Genomic DNA, 22,315 nt, shown 5'->3' on the forward strand with positions numbered 1-22,315 from the left:
CTCACATATGCTACTCCTATGCATCTTTCATAGTCAGAGAGGAAGCTTACAAGTCTTGCCTACCTAGCCTATTATGTCTTTATGCATGTCTGTTGTAGCTGCCCACAACAAGAGGTGAGCACCAGTATGTATTATTATGCCTACTATGACTTTATGCATATCTGATCTAGCTCCCTGTAATAAGAGGTGAGCCCCCAGTATGTATTATCACGCCTACTTTGTCTTTATGCATGTCTGTTGTATCTCCCCGCAACAAAAGGTGAGCCCCAGTATGTATTATTACGCCTACTGTGACTTTACGCATGTCTGATCTAGCTCCCCACAACACGAGCTGAGCCTCCAGTATGTATTATCATGCCTACTATGACTTTATGCATGTCTGTTGTAGCTCCCTACAACAAGCGGTAAGCCCCAGTATATATTATTACGCCTACTATGTCCTTGTGCATGCCTGATGTAGCTCCCTGCCACAAGAGGAGAGCTTTCCAGTATGTATATTTCTGCATGTAACTAGCGCCTAGATACCTCAAGGTTTTGTGCGCTGTAAATATATGCAATAAACTAAGACCTGACAGACAATCAATATGTGGAAATGGAAGTTACACAAGGAATACTGTGAAATGTATTGTGGTGAAATTCAACCTGATTGTACCTCCAAGGATGTAGTCATTATATAATTAGGAGGCAATAGTTCTAGAGGATGAAAACATCATGAGATATTCCATCAATATATTTACCATTTGGCCACCTCCAGCTCCACCACCAACGACCTATAGGAGACAATAAGCATGTATTTAAATTGTGAGGCAAAGTCAACTTAAATGATGACATTTAAAAAAAGGCATACAAGTCACAATTAAATTGAGTCCTCCAAAGCACCAAAGTTTTCTAATGCTTCTCCTGGCATGTGGCCATATGACCTGTGGGCTTCTTAATTCCTTTGTATTAAAACCTCGTACATGTATCTTTTACAAGTTGTGTTTATATATAAAAAATCAAATGTATGGGCCGCTTGTCGAAGTATAAGTGTGGTGCGGTATTAGCAGCAGTAATTCCGTTACTGCCGAAATAGTGTCAGTAATGAATTACCACCACATTTTTACTGCACCACCAAACTGGTAATGATGCCTATCTCTCTCTCTCTCTCTCTCTCTCTCTCTCTCTCTCTCTCTATCTCTCTCTCTCTCTCTCCCTCTCTCCCTCTCTCTCTCTCTCTTTCTCTCTCGCTCTCTGCTTCTCTCTCTCTGAGCTCTGTTTCTCTCTCTGTGCCACTCTCTATCTCTCCCAATGTCTCTGTCCCTCTCTGCCTTTGTGTGTGAAAGGCATGTTAGGTACTCATTTCCCAGTGCAAACCCAGGTATTGCTGACAGAAGCTTGACCCAAGAACAAATACTATTACTATGAAGGACGGCACCAGAAATGATGGGTTCAGAGATCAAGATAAATGTCTAAGTTCAGCAAACAGGGTAAGTGTGCCTGTGTCTTCTGCTACAGCCTCAGGGCATGGTCGATAAATCTATTATGTTGTGATATTTGATTTATTTTAAAAAAATGGGAAATATTCTTGGGTGCTTGCACAGACCAGCCTCAGTTGCCTAGGTGCACATAGCAAAGGGTGAGATGCCAATGAGAGGCCTGCCTTGAAACATTGTGCTGTGCCATATCAGCAGGTTGTTGCCCAACAAAGACCCAGTCTTCAATATCCAGCTAGATGAAGATTCAGTGCAACCATGGGGATAAAATTCATGTAGCAGGGTTGCGTATGAAGGGACCAACCAATGTTTAAATTAAGGAGTGGGGAGTGGGATGGGAATTTCTAGGTGCCAGACCTGGCCAATATGAGCGTTTCAATCTATACTGTTTCGTATAGCCAGAATATTGACCAATGGGGATATGGAATTCACTTTCCCAGGACATAATATGTAAGATGAAATGCATGCACTCTGGCTTTTCAGGCACGTCTTCAGCAAAGGGTGTCCCATAATGTGCATGGAGTATATGCCATGTACATGTGGAACACTGATTCCTGGTTTTAAAAAATTATGCAATGAAATATCAGGGGCCAGATCTGTTTGTAAACAAGGAGATATCATACACACACACAGTTAGTGCATTCACATGCTGCTCCTTACAATGGGCATATGAAATTCCTAGGATCTCAGCGCCCCACAATGGTGAGGGAGTGAAATTGAAATTGTCAACGCCCCACGGAATGGTTCCAATTTGAAGGCCTCGAAGACATATTCATTATAGCATTAGAGGACATTGCTACCCAGCCAATAGAACCATCGTTTTACAGCAATGATGTAATATTTACCACATGGCCACCACCAGCTCCACCTTTTATGCCCTTTGGGAAAAATAAAACAAATATTTCATTAGTAAGGTAAAGCAAATTGATATACTGACATAGTAAATATATGTATGATTGTCACAATGAAACTGAGCTATGCCTCATACTTTTATCATATGAATATACACAGATTTTCACTGGCAGGAATTCTATGTGCTTCATGTTCCTTTGTATAAGAATATGCTGATGAATATCCTTTCATTACATCAACTAAATGCATACCTGAAATCTACATATAAGGGATTCATTTACTAAAGAACCCCTTCCTACATGAACAACTGGTTGTGGTATGTGTGCTTCAAATAGTGTCCTTTGTTATTAAAGCAGAAGCTATAAGATTCTTCTCTGAAATAAAATGTGCATCCACTGCTGTTGTAAGGAAGTTTTATTGATGAGGGATTCCTTCATATGCATTGCTGTGTTCCATTCAGGTGATGGACACTGATTTCCCCATGACCATTAGTTAATGAACAAATTATGCATTAAGACTATCAAGCACAGTGTGTCTGTATGTGTGGGGGCAGTGGGGGGACTGTGTGGGTCTGCGTGTGTGGGAAGGCCCTGGGGGTCTGTATGTGTGTTTGTGGCAGGGGCTGTGGGGGATTTGCGAGTCTGTGTGTGTCTACATGTGTCTGTTTGGTTCCTTGAATTGTGATGTTCACAATCTTCCATCTTGCACATGAGAGTTCAATTACAGATTCTGCATGTTCCTTGTCCAATTGGAATGGGACTTTGTCCTTTCAAGGGAACACTTTAATTGACACTTCAAAATGTGTCAGCATGGCAGTTAAATGTTCATATGATACTATAAAGCATGATTGCTTCAATGGAATTGCTGCTATGCCTGACTCAGGAATGTATATGAAACTAGCCACTTCTGTGCTGACTGTGCGCTTCCTTCTTTGTTTTATTGACAAAAATATGTTCTTGTATGTTAACATTTGTGATTATATCTGTGCTTTGACAAGCTCCTCCCCTAGCTTAGAGGACTGCATGAAAGGTGTATCGGTCGGCCTCGTCGCCTGGTTACACCGGCTAGCTAGATCAACACAACTCCTTTTTGAATCGCCAAGGTAATTATTTTTGATTAGGATTGCATATTTAATAGCTAAACAATATCCACTTCATGATTTTTATATGAGTGAAACTGTGTGTAACTTGTCACAGTGTTTTGAAGTAGACACATGTTTGACAGCAAAGCTGTGCTCTGAAAAGGCTGATAGGTTGATTAGCAATATGAGATGCAAAAATGTCAATGTAGAATGACAGCAAAGCTGTGCTGTGAAAAGGCTGATAGGTTGATTAGCAATATGAGATGCAAAAATGCCAATGTAGTAAAACAACACCTAAAATGAGGACCTTTGGTGTAGTCCGTGAGAAAATGAAATCTCAAAGATGTTAATTTATCATACAAATAACAGCAGAATTGTTTGCTTGGGGTTCAGCAGAAGATCCGGTCTGTGAAATAGTCTCATGCCTTATAAACACAATTAATTTGGGTCTCCACAAGTACAGACTCTGCTAACTTACTATCCATAGAACAACCCCCTAAGTTTATTCCTGGAAGTCCTGCGTAGTGTCATGGTTCTTCCATGTCACTAAATGCACCCCAAGTATCAGGGCAAGTAAAATATGTAGGAGTGTTTTCAACAGTTGATATCATGGCTTTGTTTTATTTAGATCAACTTTTAAATATTTGTAAATGATGTTTCCCCCATTTGTTCATTCCTCTTCAATAAAAAGAATGTGATCAAGCATAACTGTGGACCTCATAAACTTGTACAGTGTTGTATTCCACAACTCTACCTTCAGCATTAGAAATTGTACTGTGATGACTCCCATAATTCTTCCAAAGACATCTAAGACATTTTCCCCTCTGCTGACTGATGCTGAAGGAAGTGCGCCCCCCCTCCATCGGGGTTCAAAGTCTGATCCTGCCTCCCCCTTTCATGGTATCTAGCAGTCTTATATTCACAATGAAGATGGCCACCAGCTTTGCACTCTTGCCTGGCCTCCCAAAACTGCCTGGAGAGGCACACCACATCATCCAGCCTCCTGAGTGGCTGCAAGACCCAGCAAATCCCCAGACCAAACAGAGCCATGAGGCGAAGACGGACCTAGGCCGAAGGGCTGAGTTTAATGGCCCTTTCTTTCCCCATCTAACCATGGCTACCCTACCTCTGCACCGGCTCTACCTCTCTGCGGACTTGCACTAAGGTAAGATTGGCAGTATCTGCATTTCACACTTCCACTATTGTAAGAAACACTTCTTTCTGCAACTATCCTCCTCAGGAACCTTGTCCCATACCTACGCTCACCCGTTGCATGTTTCGGAGCACCGCATCATTACAACACTACCTCTCCCACTTTGGGCATCTGTTCTCCAAATTTCCCATAATTGGCTCTCAGCCTGTAATTATACTCTCCTCGTCACCTTCACCTCCTTTACTTCGCGCGGCTAAAATTTCAAGGGATTCTCCAGTAGCTCAGTTCTGAGCTGTATAGCCGTACGACCCGCCTTCCTCTGCGAAACACTGATTGATCACAGCCTGCTGTGCAACGACATCACCTATTTTTACCGTGTCCCACTCGGGAGGACAGTAATGACCCAAACTAAGCTCACGCTTCTTAACTCTTTCTGCACCTCTATTCGTACAAGAAATCACCTTACCTACCGCCTTTGAACTCTGCGCCCATCCCGCCTTCAAGACTGCCATTCTGTACTCTCACCGGAATGACTGGTATAACTTTACGTTGCTTCCTTTGCTCTACAACCCATGGTAATTTTGAAATATAAGTTACCTAAGCAACATGTAAGATGCTTTCTTCTGTGTTTTTGAAGCATGCCACTTTGCATAGCTCTACTACATTGTGCTGCATACCAAACCTTTAACTTGCTATCAGACCTCCCTCCATTCTAGCCTCCTTCTACCATTACTCTGTTACATCTTTTGTCTCACATATGCTACTCGTATGCATCTTTGATAATCAGAGAGGAAGCTTACAAGTCTTGCCTACCTAGTGTATTATGTCTTTATGCATGCCTGTTGTAGCTGCCCGCAACAAGAGGTCAGCCCCAGTATGTATTATTACGCCTACTTTGACTTTATGCATATCTGATCTAGCTGCCCGCAATAAGAGGTGAGCCCTCAGCATGTAGTATCACGCCTACTATGTCTTTATGCATGTCTTTTGTAGCTCCCTGCAACAAAAGGCAAGCCCCAGTATGTATTATTACGCCTACTGTGACTTTATGCGTGTTTGATCTAGCTCCCCACAACAAGAGGTGAGCTTCCAGTATGTATGATCATGCCTACTATGACTTTATGCATATCTGATCTAGCTCCCCGCAATAAAAGGGGAGCCCCCAGCATGTATTATCACGCCTACTGTAACGTTATGCATGTCTGATCTAGCTCCCCACAACAAGAGGTGAGCCTCCAGTATGTATTATCATGCCTACTATGACTTTATGCATGTCTGTTGTAGCTCCCGCAATAAAAGGCAAGTCCCAGTATGTATTATTACGTCTAATATCTCTTTACGCATGTCTGTTGTAGCTCCCTGCAACAAGAGGCGAGCCCCAGTAAATATTATTACGCCTACTATGTCCTTGTGCATGCCTGATGTAGCTCCCTGCCACAAGAGGTGATCTTTCCAGTATGTATACTTCTGCATATACCTGTACATGCACTCCTGTAACTAGCGCCTAGATACCTCAGGGTTTTGTGTGCTGTAAATAAATGCAATAAACTAAGACCTGACAGACAATCAATATGTGGAAATGGAAGTTTCACAAGGAATACCGTGAAATGTATTGTGGTGAAATTCAACCAGATGGTACCTCCAAGGATGTAGTCATTATATGATTAGGAGGCAATAATTCTAGAGGATGAAAACATCATGAAATATTACAACAATAGATTTACCATTTGGCCACCTCCAGCTCCACCACCAACGACCTATAGGAGACAATAAGCATGTATTTAAATTGTGAGGCAAATTCAACTTAAATGATGACCTTCTCTCTCTCTCTCTCTCTCTCTCTCTCTCTCTCTCTCTCTATGTCTCTGTCCCTCTCTGCCTTTGTGAGTGAATCACATGTTAGGTACTCATTTCCCGGTACAAAGGACGGCACCAGAAATGATGGGTTCTGAGATCAAGATAAATGTCTGAGTTCAGCAAACATGGTAACTGGGCCTGTGCCTCCTGCTACAGCCTCAGGGTGTGGTCGATAAATCTATTATGCTGAGATATTTGATTTCTTTTAAAAAAATGGGAAATATTCTTGGGTGCTTGCACAGACCAGCCTCAGTTGCCTAGGTGCACATAGCAAAGGGCGAGATGCAAATGAGAGGCCTGTCTTCAAACATTGTGCTATGCCATATCAGCAGGTTGTTGCCCAACAAAGTCCCCATCTTCAATATCCAGCCAGATGAAAATTCAGTGCAGCCATGGGATTAAAATTCATGCAGCAGGGTTGCGTATGAAATAAGCGACCAATGTTTAAATTAAGGAGTGGGGAGTGGGATGGGAATTTCTAGTTGCCAGATCTGGCCAATATGAGTTTTTCAATCTATACTGTTTCGTATAGCCAGAATATTGACCAATGGGGAAATGGAATTCACTTTCCCAGGACATAATATGTAAGATGAAATGCATGCACACTGGCTTTTCAGGCACGTCTTCAGCAAAGGGTGTCCCGTAATGTGCATGGAGTATATTCCATGTACATGTGGAACACTGATTCCTGGTTTAAAAAAATATGCAATGAAATATCAGAGGCCAGATCTGTTTGTAAACAAGGAGATATCAAACACAGACACAGTTAGTGCATTCACAGGCTGCTCCTTTCAATGGGCATATGAGATTCCTAGGATCTCAGTACACCACAATGGTGAGGAGTGAAATTGAAATTGTCAAAGCCCCACAGAATGGTTCCAATTTCAAGGCCTCAAAGGACCACTCCAAGGGATCTAAGCAAGTATGTGAGTTAAGTAGCAACATGCTATCATGATTGCAAATCTGAGAATATCTGTCTGGCACATCATGGTGCTTTGCAATTCATGACTGATGTGTGTCTCATTGGTTGCACCATTTCTCTATGATTATGCTTCAGACACCACCGGCGTTGCCTGGCACAATTTCTGTGTGCATTACAAGGCACAACACAGGGTGCGATCAATCCAGACATTGGATGCTCATTTACTCGAACCTTATTTTGTTAGTGCGATAGAATACACCATAGATGTAAAACAGTTTCATCAATGAATGTCTTTAATACATTGAATACAAGTATATATTTTGTTTTTAAAAACACTGTATGTTGATATATGTATATATGTTTTGTATGCAATGTTAAGTGACAGTGGGACTCATTATAAGTTTGCCGGTCCGGAATCTACGGTACCAGTAAGCTTGCTGGTACCATAGTTCCCGGACTGGCAAACTACGAGTTTTGGGTCGAGTGTAGTTTTTTTTTAGTAGTGGGGGTACCCACTCTTTTTTGAGATCGACTGGTACCATGTTGTTTTCAAATGAGACGTTGATAAGGCTCGTAATGAAAGGGGTGAGGACAGGGGCAGGGTTTTTGATAACCGTAACTGGGCATTGGTCGCAATGACACCTAGAGGGTTTAAGGCTAGGGATTATTTTGAGTATTTCATCGCTGGAGACAGCCGAGAATTCATATTGTGGCACTGTGCTGTTTCCTGGTGAGGGTCATAGATGAAGGTGGGTGAGGATGGATAGGCGTATTTATGGTCAATTTTCGATTGAAGTAGTGCTATTTTGTCATAGAGGTCATATTGAATGTTACAGCACAATTTTGTGTCCTTATTACAGACTTCTTCTGGTGGTATGGGTGACTCTAATTCCCTAAGGATGGCAAAGAGCTCCTTTGTTTTAGAATGTGCATTGGTGATTCTTTCATTATACAAGGCACTTTTTGTCTGCAGGGCCGTTTGTCTGTACTTCAGAGCGGTTGCAGTGAATTCGACTTTATTTAGTTGCTTGGCACTTACCTCCAGAGAGTCTCTGCTTTTCTCTTGGAGTTCCAAAGTACTTTTAGGGTAGGTTTGAACCAAGCATTAAGGTGGGCTATTGGTTTGGCCTTGCGAATGGAGAGCGGTGCTAATTTGTCAATTTCAGCAAGTACTGTCTCAATGTATAGTATAACTAGGAGGAGAGGGTCTTTAGTTCCTAAATTTAGGGGTGCCAGGATGGGTTGTATTGATGGTAGTATATTGTCTACCATGATATTTCTTTTGTTTCTATATGGGGTTGCAGGGGCCATCTGTGGGGAGTTGGTGCGGCCACACATCGAGGTGATGGTGAAATTTATAAGGTGATGGTCGGATCATTGGCAATGAATGTTTGAAGTTATGGTGGTGTTGCAGTAAAAGTCTGCTAGCCAGTGAATGGTGCAGCCTTTAATGTGAGTAGGGTTTTGGATACAGTCTGTGAAGCGTAGTGTGGAGATGGTTTTAAGTAGGGATAGAGCATTCTTGTATTTCGGGTCATTTAGACCTAAATTGAAGTCGCCTAAGAAGAAGGTCTGTGAGGTAAGTTTAGTGTTGGTTGATAGAAGCTGGGCTACCTTGTTCTCAAAAGATAGAACAGGGCCCGGAGGTCTGTAGAACAGGTGGATGTTCAGTGTTGCAGTGGAGGAGGGTGTCGTTTTTATTGAGAGTAGTTTGCATGAAGGTAGTAGTATGTTTGGTATTTCTCCAATGTCTGGGAGTTTTTTTGCTATGATGGCTATGCCTCCTCCTTTCGAATGCAGTCTGTCCATGCTGAAGATCGCAAATTGTTCTGGCAAGGGCAGAGCAGACAGCTGTGTGGAGCCATGACTCTGTGATAGCCAGGAAGTCATGATTTTGCATGGAGATAATGTCAGCGATGTCTAATGCATGGGTCAGTAAGGATCTGGCGTTAATGAGGGTGCCCTGGATTTCTTAGTTGGATTTGTATGTGCTTTTATGAGAAGCAGCTGTGGATACAGGAGTATGTGGCATGGGTATAGGATTGTGTTTTGTTTGGTTGTAGAACTGGTGTTGATAGAGGTAAGATGCAGCTTTTCTTTATTCTGTCTGAATGTTTTTTTGTAGCAATGATGAGGGAGCAAGCTGTTCTGTAAGTAAGGTGAGTGTTCCTTCTCATGATGGCAAGGGTTGTGGAGGATAAGTGGTATCTGTGATGCATGGGTTTTGTCGCTAACCTCTGGTTTCAGGTGATTAGGTTGCATGGGTGGCTGTAGCTTGGGTTGTTAGGCACGGCCCACATTCTTTCCACATTAGGATGTTGAGCTAAGCTTATGTTAGTATGAGGTGAGTTTTGAAGGGAATAGAGGCAAGTTGGGAGGAAGTGAGTCGGTGGGATGGTGTTAGAGTCAGGGATGTGATGTGGTGTGGAGAAGTGTAGGGTGGATCTGGCGCAGGTCTGGGAGATGGCAGCGCTCAGGTGCAGGTTATTCTTGCTTAAGGAGGCAGAGATATTGGGTAGTCTGGCTGTCATGCTCCTAGGGTGTGAGAGCTGACTTAGATATCTTATGTAGACCACCTTATGTTTGCAAAGTGTCAGCTGTGCAGATATATGTATAAAGGCATGCTGAGTCTTCCTCTAGTATGCACCTGGCAAATTAACTATACATGAGCAACCTTCCGAGCATTAGAGATGGCAGAAACAGCTATCCTAAACATAGGTATTGGTTATAGATAGTGCTGTTTGTCTAGTACATGCAGCAGTCTTTATCTTTGAGCAGGGCCTTCTATGTTAGAGTTGGAACATCAATAAAAAAACGATTGCCTATCATATGGAGTAATCAGAAAAAGTAAGAAAAGAAATGCATTCAACGTAAGAGAGGTTGCGAGTTGATCGACGTTGCTGGTGAGGTGAGTAGCAAATAGCCTAACACGTGCAACAATTAATATTTTATAACGGGACGTCACAGGTAAACCTTGAATAATAACAATTGGCCCAGCATCTATGATGATCTGCCTATGTGCATGCATTGTAAAAAAAGTTGCATATCAACCGCCTGTGCAAGGTTTGAGTGAAGTTAATTTCAATTGGATAGCTCATAGCACATATAACGTCAGTATTTTCTGTGCCGGATAGGTTATGGTTAATAACAGTTGGCTGGCAGGTATAACAGTCAGTATTTTGATCATGGACTTTGGTGTGATAAGGTGCATATAAATCATCAATTTAACAGTTTAAGCCATCAACATTGCCAGTATGCTAGTTAATGTTTATCAAATGGAGGAGATAGCAGGATGCATGTGTGTGGCTTTCGGCATTAGGACGGACAGAAACACCTTTATGAGCCCAGCAGATGGGTTGTGAGCAGGATGAGCAGATTTTTACAAACTATTGTGATAACATTGCACACCTCCTTGAGGAGCTCCGGTAGGCTAGGCATAGCAAGTGGTGATGCTGTGTAGTACATTTAAGGATTGAAATGGTGATCTAGTCAACAGTCATAAGTATATCACTCACTTGTTGAGGGTTCATTCCAAAACGGTTATTAGATGAAAGTCATTATGTCAGTCTAATCGGTTGGTTTCACTAGGCGCTCTGTCCAGATGTCAAAATGATTATCTATGGAGGTGGAACTGGGTGAGGGGGCGTTGAATATGTGAATAACCAGCATCCGGCCTGCACAATACAGGCGTACCCCCTCCAGCTCTACAGCTGCTATACATTCCTGGCATTATGCTACATTAACCCCTCAGGCAGTCTAAGAGTTTATCTCTCCTATCATCAGTCCTCTATAGGGTTTGCCCCTATTACCCTTTCAAGCCAGGGTTTGAAATGTAGTATAACCATCGACAAACAGTTTAGCTGTCAACAACGTTTATTGCAGGATGTATAGTTGATTACAAAGCAGGAGAGCTAATGACACTATGGATCCAAGAAGATGTCAAAATATGCAGGTATTCCAGGACATTAGGGTGAATGCGTATTGATCATCGCAGTAGGGATTGAATCAACTTGCCACTTCTGCACCCACTGAATATCCTTTCAGTCCATACTTTTCTCACGCTGATTGTGGTAATGTCTGCATAAGAAATGGCATTTGGTGTTAGGGTTTAGGTCTTTCACTGGCAAAGTTCATCCAGCTTGTCAAAATCCACGTCCAGTTCTACTCCCAACTTCAACATCTGCCTTTTTTGGTTGCATATCAACAAGGCCATTTTGTGGTTTTCACAATGTACCCACATTCCATTGGGATTTACACACATTCCAGGGGCTCAATAAAGACAAAGTCATCTGTTACTAAGACACACAGTTTGGGGATTTGAGCTAATACCTGCAAAAAGGCTGAACATTTTATCCATTTATTATTGGTTTTCTGATTCAGATTTTTGATGGTGAGTTTATTATCTTTTACCTTGTTATAAGCTTATTCCAGGATCATCTCCAGTTGTCAATTTCACGGGAACGCCTGCATGCAGGTGGCTCTTTTCATGTGCTCTCGCGTTGAGCTGTACTCAGTGATTTTGATTCTATTTGATGTTGTCCTTTCTGATGCTCACATTGAGATGCCTAAGTCCACCTTAATATTTATGCTAGCTACTGTTTGATGTCCGTTCAATAACCAAGTGTAAGTTTCCTGGCCTGATTCGATTGGCACTTCTTTTTGCGTGCCATCTTCTTTCTCGATTTCTTCGATGGTTTTCCCATGGGGTCGCACATTTGCTGCTACACTGTAGGTTTCTTCTGGACTGGGCCTCGCGGTTTTTAATTGCCAGTCTTCATTGCTTTCAGGAAAAGTACATTTCAAAGGATTCTGAGAGTTTTTGTTCTTCTCTCACTTCACTTTCAATTGAAACCCCTGCTTATACCTGCCCTTTCGGATGTCCTATCCTTCAGTTTTTTCCCCCATGCGGAATGTAGTTGCAGATTGAACTGGATCATACACCTGCCCCAAGGGAGCATCAGGATATATGGGTGTGTCAGAGTTGCAGATCCATTGATCTTTTGATTCTCGTGGATGTTTTGCATAGCTTTAGGAGAACATTCATAGCAAAATTAATAGTCACAGTGAAGGATTGAAATTCTACAAGTGTCTCCAACTGAGTATTCTTTTCTTCCGCTGACACCGATGAGTTAGAATGGGGAAATAAATTTGGCAAAGCCAAAACTCTATTCGGGTCTTTAATTATGGCCATTGTGCCACTCATTTCAGCAATGGTTCATTTGAGTCTCTGTATACGTAGCAGACTTGTCCATCGCCACTGTAATGCTTCACTGCAACAAGTAGCATAAGCCCAGTAAGGAATAGTTATCAATGTTTGAGCTCTCCTCATTAGTGTGTTCACCGCTGCTTGGTGGCATTGTGTTAGTGATAACAATAGTAGTTTCTTCAGTCTGACTCTCTCCTGCGGTACGTTTTATAGGTTCTGCTTGAAAAAAAGATGTGATTTTAGGCTTACATTTGTCCCTAACTGCACGCGTCTGTACGTTAGTAGTGCTTTCCACATGGTATATTGCTGTTACAAGCTGCATATATAATTCTATCTGGGGCATCTTCCCTTTCAAGAGGTTATATCTGGTAACAATATATTTCCCCTTAACCATTATAGTCACTCAGAGTTTAACCCTCAACCAAAGGGTCCTTTGAATTCTCTAACGGACACAATGCAAATCCAAATCAGTGTTTTGTGGAGAACAGAGCTCTTTTAATTATCAAACACTCACTTTGTGTGTTTGCTCCTCCACGTCAGAAGGCTGCAGGACAGCGAGACAGCACTCACTCTGCACTTCACAAATGCGCTTGTGCCAATGCCTGCTGACGTTTAATTTATTCAATTTACAGGTCCAGAGGCAGGACTCCAAGTGCTAATCCAATGGAATTGATGAATTGTGTTCCACAGTTGAATCTCGCACGATTCAAAGCAACGTTCACAGAGGAGTATGGACCAGCGAGACAGCACCAGCCTTTCACTCCACCAATGCACAATCTCAAAAACCTTCCATGTCATAGGAATAATAGCATATTTGTTTGCTTGGGGTTAAGCACAAGATCATTGTTCAGGGTTGTGAAATAGCCTCATGTCTTCAAAGCGTACCTAACATTGGTCTCCACGTGTACAAACCTTGCTAACTTAGTACCTGTAGAGAAAATCCCTAAATTTATTCCTAGAAGGCATAAAGAGAATCATGGCTCTTCCATGTCACTAAATACTACCAAATTCCCAGGTTGAGTAAAATAAGTTGGTGTAATGCAACAGTTCTAATGATGGATTTCTTTCAACTAGCTGAACTTTTAAATATTTTTAGATGATGTTTCCATCATTTGCATCATTCCACCATTTCACTTCAATTAAAAGAATTTAATCAAGCATAGCTGTGCACCTCAACACGTTCTGCAGTGCTTTATTCCTAAACTATACCATCAGCATTGGAAATTGTACTGATATACCTCCATAATCCTTCCAAGACATCTAAGACCTGACAATCATAATATGGAAATGGGAGTCACACAAGGAATACTATGAAATGAATTACGCCGTTATTCGGCCAGATGGTACCTCCAAGGATGTAGCCATTATATGATCAGGAGGCAATCATTCCAGAGGATGAAAACATCATGAGATATTACATCAATATATTTACCATTTGGCCACCTCCAACTCCGCCACCAACAACCTAGAGTAGACAATAAGCATGTATTTCAATTGTGAGGCAAAGTCAACTGAATTGATGACATTTAAAAAAAAGGCATACAAGTCACAATGAAATCGAGACCCCCCAGCGCACCAAAGTTTCGTAATGCTTCTCCTGGCATATGTCCATATGACCTGTGTGATTGTATTCCTTTGTTTTAAAACCTTGCACATGTTTCTTTTACAATTTGTATTTATATATAAAAGAAACATGTAGGGCCCGTTTGATGAAGTAGAAGATTGGTCTTGCGGTAAAAGCAGCAGTAATTCCTTTACAGCCAAAACAGTGGCAGTAACGAATGACCACCACGTTTTTTTAAAATTTGTTTATTTATAATTCAACACACAGGAGAGCTTATACATTCACATTGCTTATAGCTTCGCAGAACACAAAAGGCACAAAATCCCCTCCTCCCGCCCCATGTGTTCCTCAGTGGGCATTGTTCTCAGGCCTCATTCAGCCTGGTCCAGCGGCAGCGACCGATCATCCATCGAATGAAGGGCTCCCGCAATCAGGCATGGTTTATATGTCAGGTCCGGATAGTTCTGATCATAGACCAAATCCGGTGCCCAAGTGTCAATAAATCGGTGAAGCAACCCCGCTTTAGCTGCCGTAACCTTCTTGGCTATCAGAATGTCGAGAGTTTGACCGAGCAGAGGGTCATCAAGGGCCCTTCCATGGATTTCCAAGTGCGGGCCATCATGATTTTTGTTGCCAGCAAAAATTGGGTTACTAGCGTTGCTCTCCTCCCTGTTCTCGGGTATGAGTCTGGCAGCGGGATCCCTAGAAGGACTTGCTCTGGTGTTAGAGGAATGGTCACCTGGATGACATCCTTTATAGTCGCTAGGCAGCGGGTCCAGAACTCCTTTACTCTGGGTCAGGTCCACCACATATGGAAGTAGGATCCTGGGAGGCCGCAGAGAAGCCAGCAGTGAGGGTCCAGGGCCTTTTGCAAGTGATGGAGTCGCAGGGGGGGGGTAATACCAGCGCAGAAGCAGTTTGTGGGCGCACTCCCGGTTGGTAATGTAGCGGGATGCTGTGCGCATTCTGGTCCAGATGTCCACCCACGCGTGATCGTCTAGAGCGTGCCTAAGGTCCATTTCCCATTGAGACATATAGGAGGGGTTAGAACGAAAAGGGTCATCTTGTAGCAGTTTATAGAGGGCTGACATCTTTCCCCGGGCCGGCAGGTCATACACTGTTACCTCTAGTGGAGTAAGGGGTGTTGTGGCCGCCATTCAGGTCTGGGGGTGGGAGCACCAGTGTCTGAGTTGGGCGTAGGTGTATCTATCTGTCTCTGCTAGCTGGAATGTCATTTTACAGCGTTCGAAGTTAGGGGGGAGTCCCCTTCAAAGAGTTGCCCCAGCGTTTCAAGGCCTCCTGTGAGCCAGTTCCTAAGGTTCCTTAGATGGTCTCCGGGGGAAAAGGCTGGGTTGAGGAAGATTGGAGAGAGTGCACTCAGGTCTCCTGGAACACCACAATGTCTGCGGGACCACTCCCAAGCCTTTATCGATTGTTTTGTGGCAGTCAGTACTCCCGGCCAGCTCCGGCATAAGGCAGTGGGGAGAAACGGGAGGAAGCAGAGAGGGAGAGGGAGGCAGGATTGTTCAATCTCCACCCATTTCGGCCACCCTCTGGTGAGCCCCCATGCTTGGAGGTGGGCCAGCTGCGCTGCCATTTGGTATTTACGGAGGTCAGGCACCCCTAGTCCACCTAGTCTCGTGCTGGCCATCATCTATCTTCACGGGATACATGCTTTCTTCCCCTTCCAGATGAAGTCAACCATCTTCCTTTGGAGCCGCTGTAGTGGGGGGAGCGGGACTAAGGTTGGGAGGGAGGCGCAGGCATAAAGAAAGCGAGGGAGAAGGTTCATTTTGCATGTCGTGATGCAGGCTAGCAGGGAGATTTCCTGCGACTGCCAGCGGGTCAGGTCCTTTTCAAGTTCCTCGAAGAGTGGCGGAAAGTTAGCCTGATAGACTTTCGTAGGGTGAGCAGGGATCTGGCCCCCAGCTATGGGATCGATTGGGTGCTCCATTGAAACGGCCGCGCTCCTCTAAGGCCTCTCGTTCAGCTGTGGTCAGGCCCACTCTGAGCACCGCTGACTTTTAGAAGTTAATGGCGAATCCCGATGCCCTCCCGAAGTCGTGGATTTCAGTCAGGGCCGTCCTCATGGACCCTTCGATGTTTGTGATGGTTAACAGAACATCGTCTGCGTAGAAGGCAACTTTTTGTTGCGCAGAGCCGATCTTCAGTCCACTGATCCGGGGGTTTCTGCAAACTCGCTAGTCTAGCGGCTCCATGGCCAGAGCAAAGATCAGCGGGAGTAATGGGCATCCCTGTCTCGTCCCGCATGTGAGAGGGATTGGGTCCAATAGGCGGAAGTTGACTTTCAGCCTGATTTTAGGGGCCTGGTAGTTCGCAAGGATCATCTTCCCGGAGGTTGGGCCAAAGCTGAAAGCCTCTAGAGTGAGGCGCAAGTAAGACCAGTCCACCTTGTTGAAAACTTTAGTAGCATCTAGCGCTAGTAGGGCCAGTTGTTGGGAGTCCCAATTGGTGATCTCTATTAAGTCCAGTGCCCTGCGGATGTTGGGCCTCATTCCGAGCTTGGAGGTCAGTACAGGTACTTTCTGGCATGGCGGAAACTACGAGACCGGCCTGGTAACAGACCGCTAATTACGGCGCATTACGACCTCGCGGGCACGCGTTTTCCGCCATGCCGAAAAATTACCTAGCGGCATGCCACTAAATGACCCGTAAAACCTCCTACCGGCATGCTGCAAGACCTACTTAAAAACACCGCCATGGAAGCAGCAGCATCTGTAAATAACGGTGACTGTAATTTACGGATCCCGCAAATTATGGTCACCCCAAAACAACGGAAGCAGAAATAACGTCATCGCACATGAACGGGAAGGAGCACAGCGGCCATCTTTAAATACACAATCCATTGCCATCCTCATCAGGCAGCACCCTTGGGAGCAATCCGAAGTCTGGGAAAGGACCACATACCCAGGAACAATGCCTAAAGCCCCAAAGAAGTCTGAGGACCGGCTCCGCAAGAAGAGATTCAGCCCTGAAGAGCTTCAGTCAATGGTGGACAACCTGGCGGAGCACGCTGATGTTGTGTTCAGCACCAACATGCGTCGAGAGGCAATAATCCGGAAGAAAAACATCTGGGCACAAACCGCCCAAAGGGTGAACACAGTAGGCACCATCCCCCGCACCCCCAAGGACTGCTGCAAACGGTGGGATGACTTGCGGGTGCAGAGCCTCCTCTCCACCAACCGGAGTCTGGCACTGCAGACCGGCGTGGCCCAAGTTCCCCAATGAGACTGGAGCCATGGGAGGAGACATGCACCTAATTGATCGGGACTGAATCGATAGAGGGCGTCGACGATATGGAGTGCAGGGCAACGTCGTCTGCCGATGGAGGTGAGTGTCCAAAGACAACACTGGCAATGGCATTTACATGATGTATACTCCCCCAAGGGCCGTCAAAGACACCTTGTCATGCTGCCTTCCCCCATCCAAATAATGCAGAGCCAACTGCAACGCAATCAAGGGACAAATGCAAGTACATAACGCACATCAACCATAGTGCACTAACTTGCACATCCCATTATGCACACTGTGCAGCAGGTTTGGCAGTGTGCGAGCCAGACTGCACATTACCAGGGCAGGATGAGTAAATCCAACACCTGCGTCCATGTCATGCACATGCATATGTACTAGTTGTGTTGCAACGCCCAAAAGGCCACAAACCCCAAATGACTGAAATGTGAATGCAGCCATCAATGTAATTAGCGTCTCAAACAATCACTCATGTCGTCCCTCTCTTCTACCCCCACAGGCACAGAGCATGAGAGCGGGGAGCCCAAAACAAGCCGTCCAACCACCTCCACGGGCAGAGGCAGGGTCCGACGCATACCAGCCCGGACAAAAACAGCCACCCCAGCTCCCCAAAGGTCAGTGGAGGATGCGCCACCCCAAACCCTCCCTGCATCGGCGCCTGCCACAATGCCCACCCCAGCGTCAGAGGAGTCTAGCATTGCTGGGGAGGTGGCAGCTACGGCAACCCAGGAGAATGTGCACAGCCCCTTGTCCATCTGTGGGGCATCTGAGGAGGAGGTCTACCCCACAGTCCACACCCCGGAGCCAAGCAATGTCCCCCAGGCATCGTGCAGTGACTCTGGGGAGCCTGAAACACCTGGCCATAGTTCACGTGCCGATACACAGGGAGATGCTGATCCGGGCCCCAGTTCCCCAGTTGAGGACATGCCAGGGCATGTAGGCCCAATACCCTGCAGGGATGAGCAAGCATTAATGGATGCACTACGTGCAAGTCAGCGGACTGCCCTCATCACTGGGTTCATGGAGGACAACCTCCAGGCCAGAGTGGAGTGGCTAGGTGAGCTCAGGGACATGCATCAGGCGGTCACAGAGAGCAGCAACAGATTATGTGCCATCCTAGGAAGCATTGCAGATGCCCTTAAGGCTTTGAATACCAATCAGCAGTCTCAGCAGGAGGACACGCCCTCATCCAGCCGATCCACTCCAGCAAGCCCACCGCAACACACTCTGTGTTCCATGCGGTGCCAGGACATGCCTCTCCCGGGCCCCGGGAGCATGGATTAATCGCCATTGCTGCCACATGTGCCCTTAATGGAGAACACGGGACTACTGTTGTGGAGTTGGTGGGAGGTGGGTGGGGGGGTGAGGGTTTGTTGTGGAGTTGGGGGGGGTCGGTGGGGGGTGAGGGTTTGTTGTGGAGTTGGGGGGGGTTGGTGGGGGGTGAGGGTTTGTTGTGGAGTTGGGGGGAGGAGGGTGGGAGGGTGGATGGAATGTTCACACTCATCCATTCATATTTTCAATACACCATTAGAGTTGCAAAGTTTAACCTGTGTGGACATTTATCATTGAGCATGTGTATAATGACGTCTGACAGTGCATGGTCTACAAGTATACATACATCCAGTGCCCTGTGTGCCCATGTGATGCCACCCTCTGCTGACTTGTGTTGTGGTTATTATGTCCAACCAATGTTTGCTACACAACATGTCCCTCCCATGCACCACCTCCATGATGCTGTCTTGCCCCTTCTTCCTCCTCCTTCACTCCATCTTCATCTGGTGCTAGCAGTCCCATGTCAGGGGACAGAACCACATATTCCAATGGATGCACATTTTGTCCAGCTTTACACATGACATGGGGGTCTTGGACACCACATTGCAGTGGATGGGTCCCCCACCAGTCCAGCTTCGGCAACTCATATGTGCCTTATGCAAGCCAGGTGACGGCTTCATCTGCACGCATGCACGGGTATGGCCAGTATTTCAGGGCTCCCTGGGCCTGTTCTGTGGGTTTCTGACAGGGGTCCCGTACCATGGTGTCAAGGGACATCCAACAACACCTGCATGTCTAGCCAATTACGGTAAGTATTTGGTCTGTCATGGTTGAGAACTGAACTTGTCTGACATGGCAGCAGGTCACTGATGCCTATACGCACATGTCCATGGATGCATTCAGGCCATTCATGGACACAATATGTGTCCAGTGCAATGGAATGCTGTAGGGGGGCGCGTCTACGAGATGTCTATGAACGATGGCATGCACATCTCGTGGTACGTGCTTCGTTGATGCATGCAGCAGTCTTGATTTTATTTCCATGAAGTGCTGTGTACTGTGTGAATCCGTAGTTGGGTGTGCTGGCTGTAGTCGGTGGCTCATATTCATCATACTGCTCTGATCCATACCATGGTGAATTCCACCACTCCTATGGGTGTGCCGAACCGGTGATGTGGTGTGGTTTCCCTGCTGCCCTCAGTTCAATCCACTCCCAAGGATGACTCTCCGGTGTGGTGACATGCTCGAGGCAGCCACATGATGCATATGCAGTGTGTCTTCGTACATGTTCTTACGGTTGTGGGGGCCACCAATGAGTGGTGCATGTGTTGTGGGATTTGGTCTTGTCAGATGTTGGTAATGATGTCTTTGGTGTGTGCCTTACTACATCGATGTGGGAATCTGTACTCATGTGCCATTACACTGGTCTGTGACACAGTGTTTGGTGGGGTGAACATCGTGCGCTGGCTTCATCATTCCAACCAAGTTTGTTCATGCAGGCACCCACCTCATGGCACCAATGCACTGGCATGACACAGTCAGACGACTCACCAAGCAGCCAGGCACGTCACCCTGCATGTCGCCCCATGCGGCACGGTAGCGTGGAGTTCAGCTGGCCCATTGAGTCATGAGTTGTTCCTTAATGTCGAGTCCACCCCTGTGTGATGTTCTTGCTTGCGTTGCATTCCGTCTGCATGTTGAGAGAGTGTGATTGCTTGCAGTTGCGATCTGCCAGCTGCATGCCATGCTAGTCCACCTAATCCACGTGGGTGATGTCAGGTGCACCCATGTAATTTGGCATGCCTGCCACTTTTGTGTCGTATATCTCCTAGGTAGTCCATGTTAGGGATTTGTAGCCCACTGTGTGCTTGGGGAGGTGATCCAGCACTTGTTTCTGAGTCCGTATAATGGACGGTTGTCACATGCCATGCATGGGCCCCACTGTGTGCTGGTAGGTGTCTGTGGCATGGGTGTGGGACACAGGCAACACCTTCAGTTGTGCTGGGATAGCGGTGTGTATTTGTATGCTGCTCGTTTATCTCATTATTTCGTGGCCCAAATATGGTGGTGATGGTGTCACAGTCAAGCTGGTAGGAGGCGTGTATCTGCTCAGGGGTTTCCTTGAGGGTCCGGACCTGCTGCGTTGGAATGGGGGCTGCTGGGGTGGTGACGGAGGCTGCACTGGTGCTGCATGCTGGGCCTGTCTCCTCCTCCTTCTCCCCTTGTGTCTCCTCAGTGGGGGGGGCTGGTGTTGTTGGTGTAGTTCTTGTGGTTGGGCCCTTGCTGGAAGGGCCTCCTGCTTAATGTACTGCTACCACTATTGGTCTCATCTTGGTGTGGGAGGGGGTGCGGTGTGTGGGTGTGCTCCTTTTCTGCTTTGGCAGACTCCATTGCCTCCACCTGTGCTGATTGTGTGCACGTGTGGCTCTGGGTACCACTGCTCAGGGATCTTTACTCCTTCTCTGAGATGCCTGTATGTACTCAATGCCAGTAAGGTACTTTACGGCCTTAAGGAGGGCGTTATTTACGTGTGCTCCTTACTTGTAATCAGCTCCGGGTTACGCCATGCCGCTCCTTTCGGCATGGTGGGGCGCGCGTGCGACCCGAGACCGATAATTACGGCATCATAGTTTGTGGTGCCGTAAATAGTGGTCTGACAGGTCAGAATAGCCCATAGCGGAAAGCGATGCTGGTAATCCCTTACCTACATCGTTTTTCCCTTACCTCCAAGCTCAGAATGAGGCCTGTTTTCTTTTGTCGACCTGTGATTTATAAACCCCGTTTGGTTCGGGTCTATAATGCTCGGAAGGATATGTGCGAGGCGATTGGCCAGGATCCTAGAGTATATATTGGCATCCAAATTCAACAGAGAGATGGGTCTATACAAACTGTTTTCTTGGGGACCCTTTCCAGGCTTAAGGATGAGGACTGTGATGGATTCCTGCATCGTTGGGGTGACCGTTCCAGTGGCCGCAAATGAATTGAAGAGGTGGGCCAGGGGGGCCACTGGTTGGGGCAGGAAGAGTTTGTAGAAACGGGTGGAGAATCCATCCGGGCCTGGGGCTCTGGATTTTAAGCTTTTAATGGCTGCCTCCACTTTCTCGGTTATAATAGGCGCTTCAAGTTCTTCCCTGGCCGCCGGAGTCAGATGCGGGAGAGCCGCCTCTTGAATGTACAAGCGCTGCTCGTCCAGGTCCCTCGGGGCTGCCGTCATTATTCCTCACTGGTGGGCGACCGCCAGGTGTAGTTTCTCGTGGTCCGCATAGTGGATCGCACCCTGCGGGTCGCAAAGGCCCAGGATGGTATTTCTGCTGTTCTCCTTGGCCAGCTTGTTAACCAGCAGCTTGTTAGCCTTATTGTTATGGACATAGTACCATTGCTTGGTTTTAGTTAGTAGGTTCGCTGTGGCATTGGCGTAATGCATTTCAAGCCTCTTCCTTGCCATTTGTAAGACCCTGTAAGATTTCAGGGCCCAGCCCTTTCTTTTGTGGGTGGCTTCGGCTTCACAGACTTCAGCTTCCAGGACGGCAGGGGTCGCTTGCTTTCTTTTATGGAATGCAGCCCTTGGGCGATCAGTTCCCCTCTGAGCACTACTTTCATGGTGTCCCAGGTGTTGGCCGGGGAAGTGTCCTCGTCACGGTTTTCCGCAAAGAAGTTTTTTAGTGT

General features: G+C 46.0%; 1 protein-coding gene across 9 annotated transcripts in view; it reads right to left on the minus strand.

The window, feature by feature from the left end:
* Positions 1 to 22,315, minus strand: part of LOC138580695 (uncharacterized) — a 583,872-nt gene that overhangs the window by 112,007 nt on the left and 449,550 nt on the right. For all 9 annotated transcript variants that reach the window (XM_069651438.1, XM_069651437.1, XM_069651436.1 and 6 more), the window contains 4 exons: positions 13,976 to 14,008; positions 6,283 to 6,315; positions 2,318 to 2,350; positions 738 to 770 (listed from right to left, as the gene is read on the minus strand). In XM_069651438.1, coding sequence (XP_069507539.1) covers positions 738 to 770; positions 2,318 to 2,350; positions 6,283 to 6,315; positions 13,976 to 14,008 — 132 coding nt within the window. The remainder of the gene's footprint in view (positions 1 to 737; positions 771 to 2,317; positions 2,351 to 6,282; positions 6,316 to 13,975; positions 14,009 to 22,315) is intronic.

The sequence above is a fragment of the Ambystoma mexicanum genome, chromosome 3p (genome assembly GCF_040938575.1).
Source record: "Ambystoma mexicanum isolate Mex_15411 chromosome 3p, UKY_AmexF1_1, whole genome shotgun sequence".
Taxonomy (NCBI): domain Eukaryota; kingdom Metazoa; phylum Chordata; class Amphibia; order Caudata; family Ambystomatidae; genus Ambystoma; species Ambystoma mexicanum.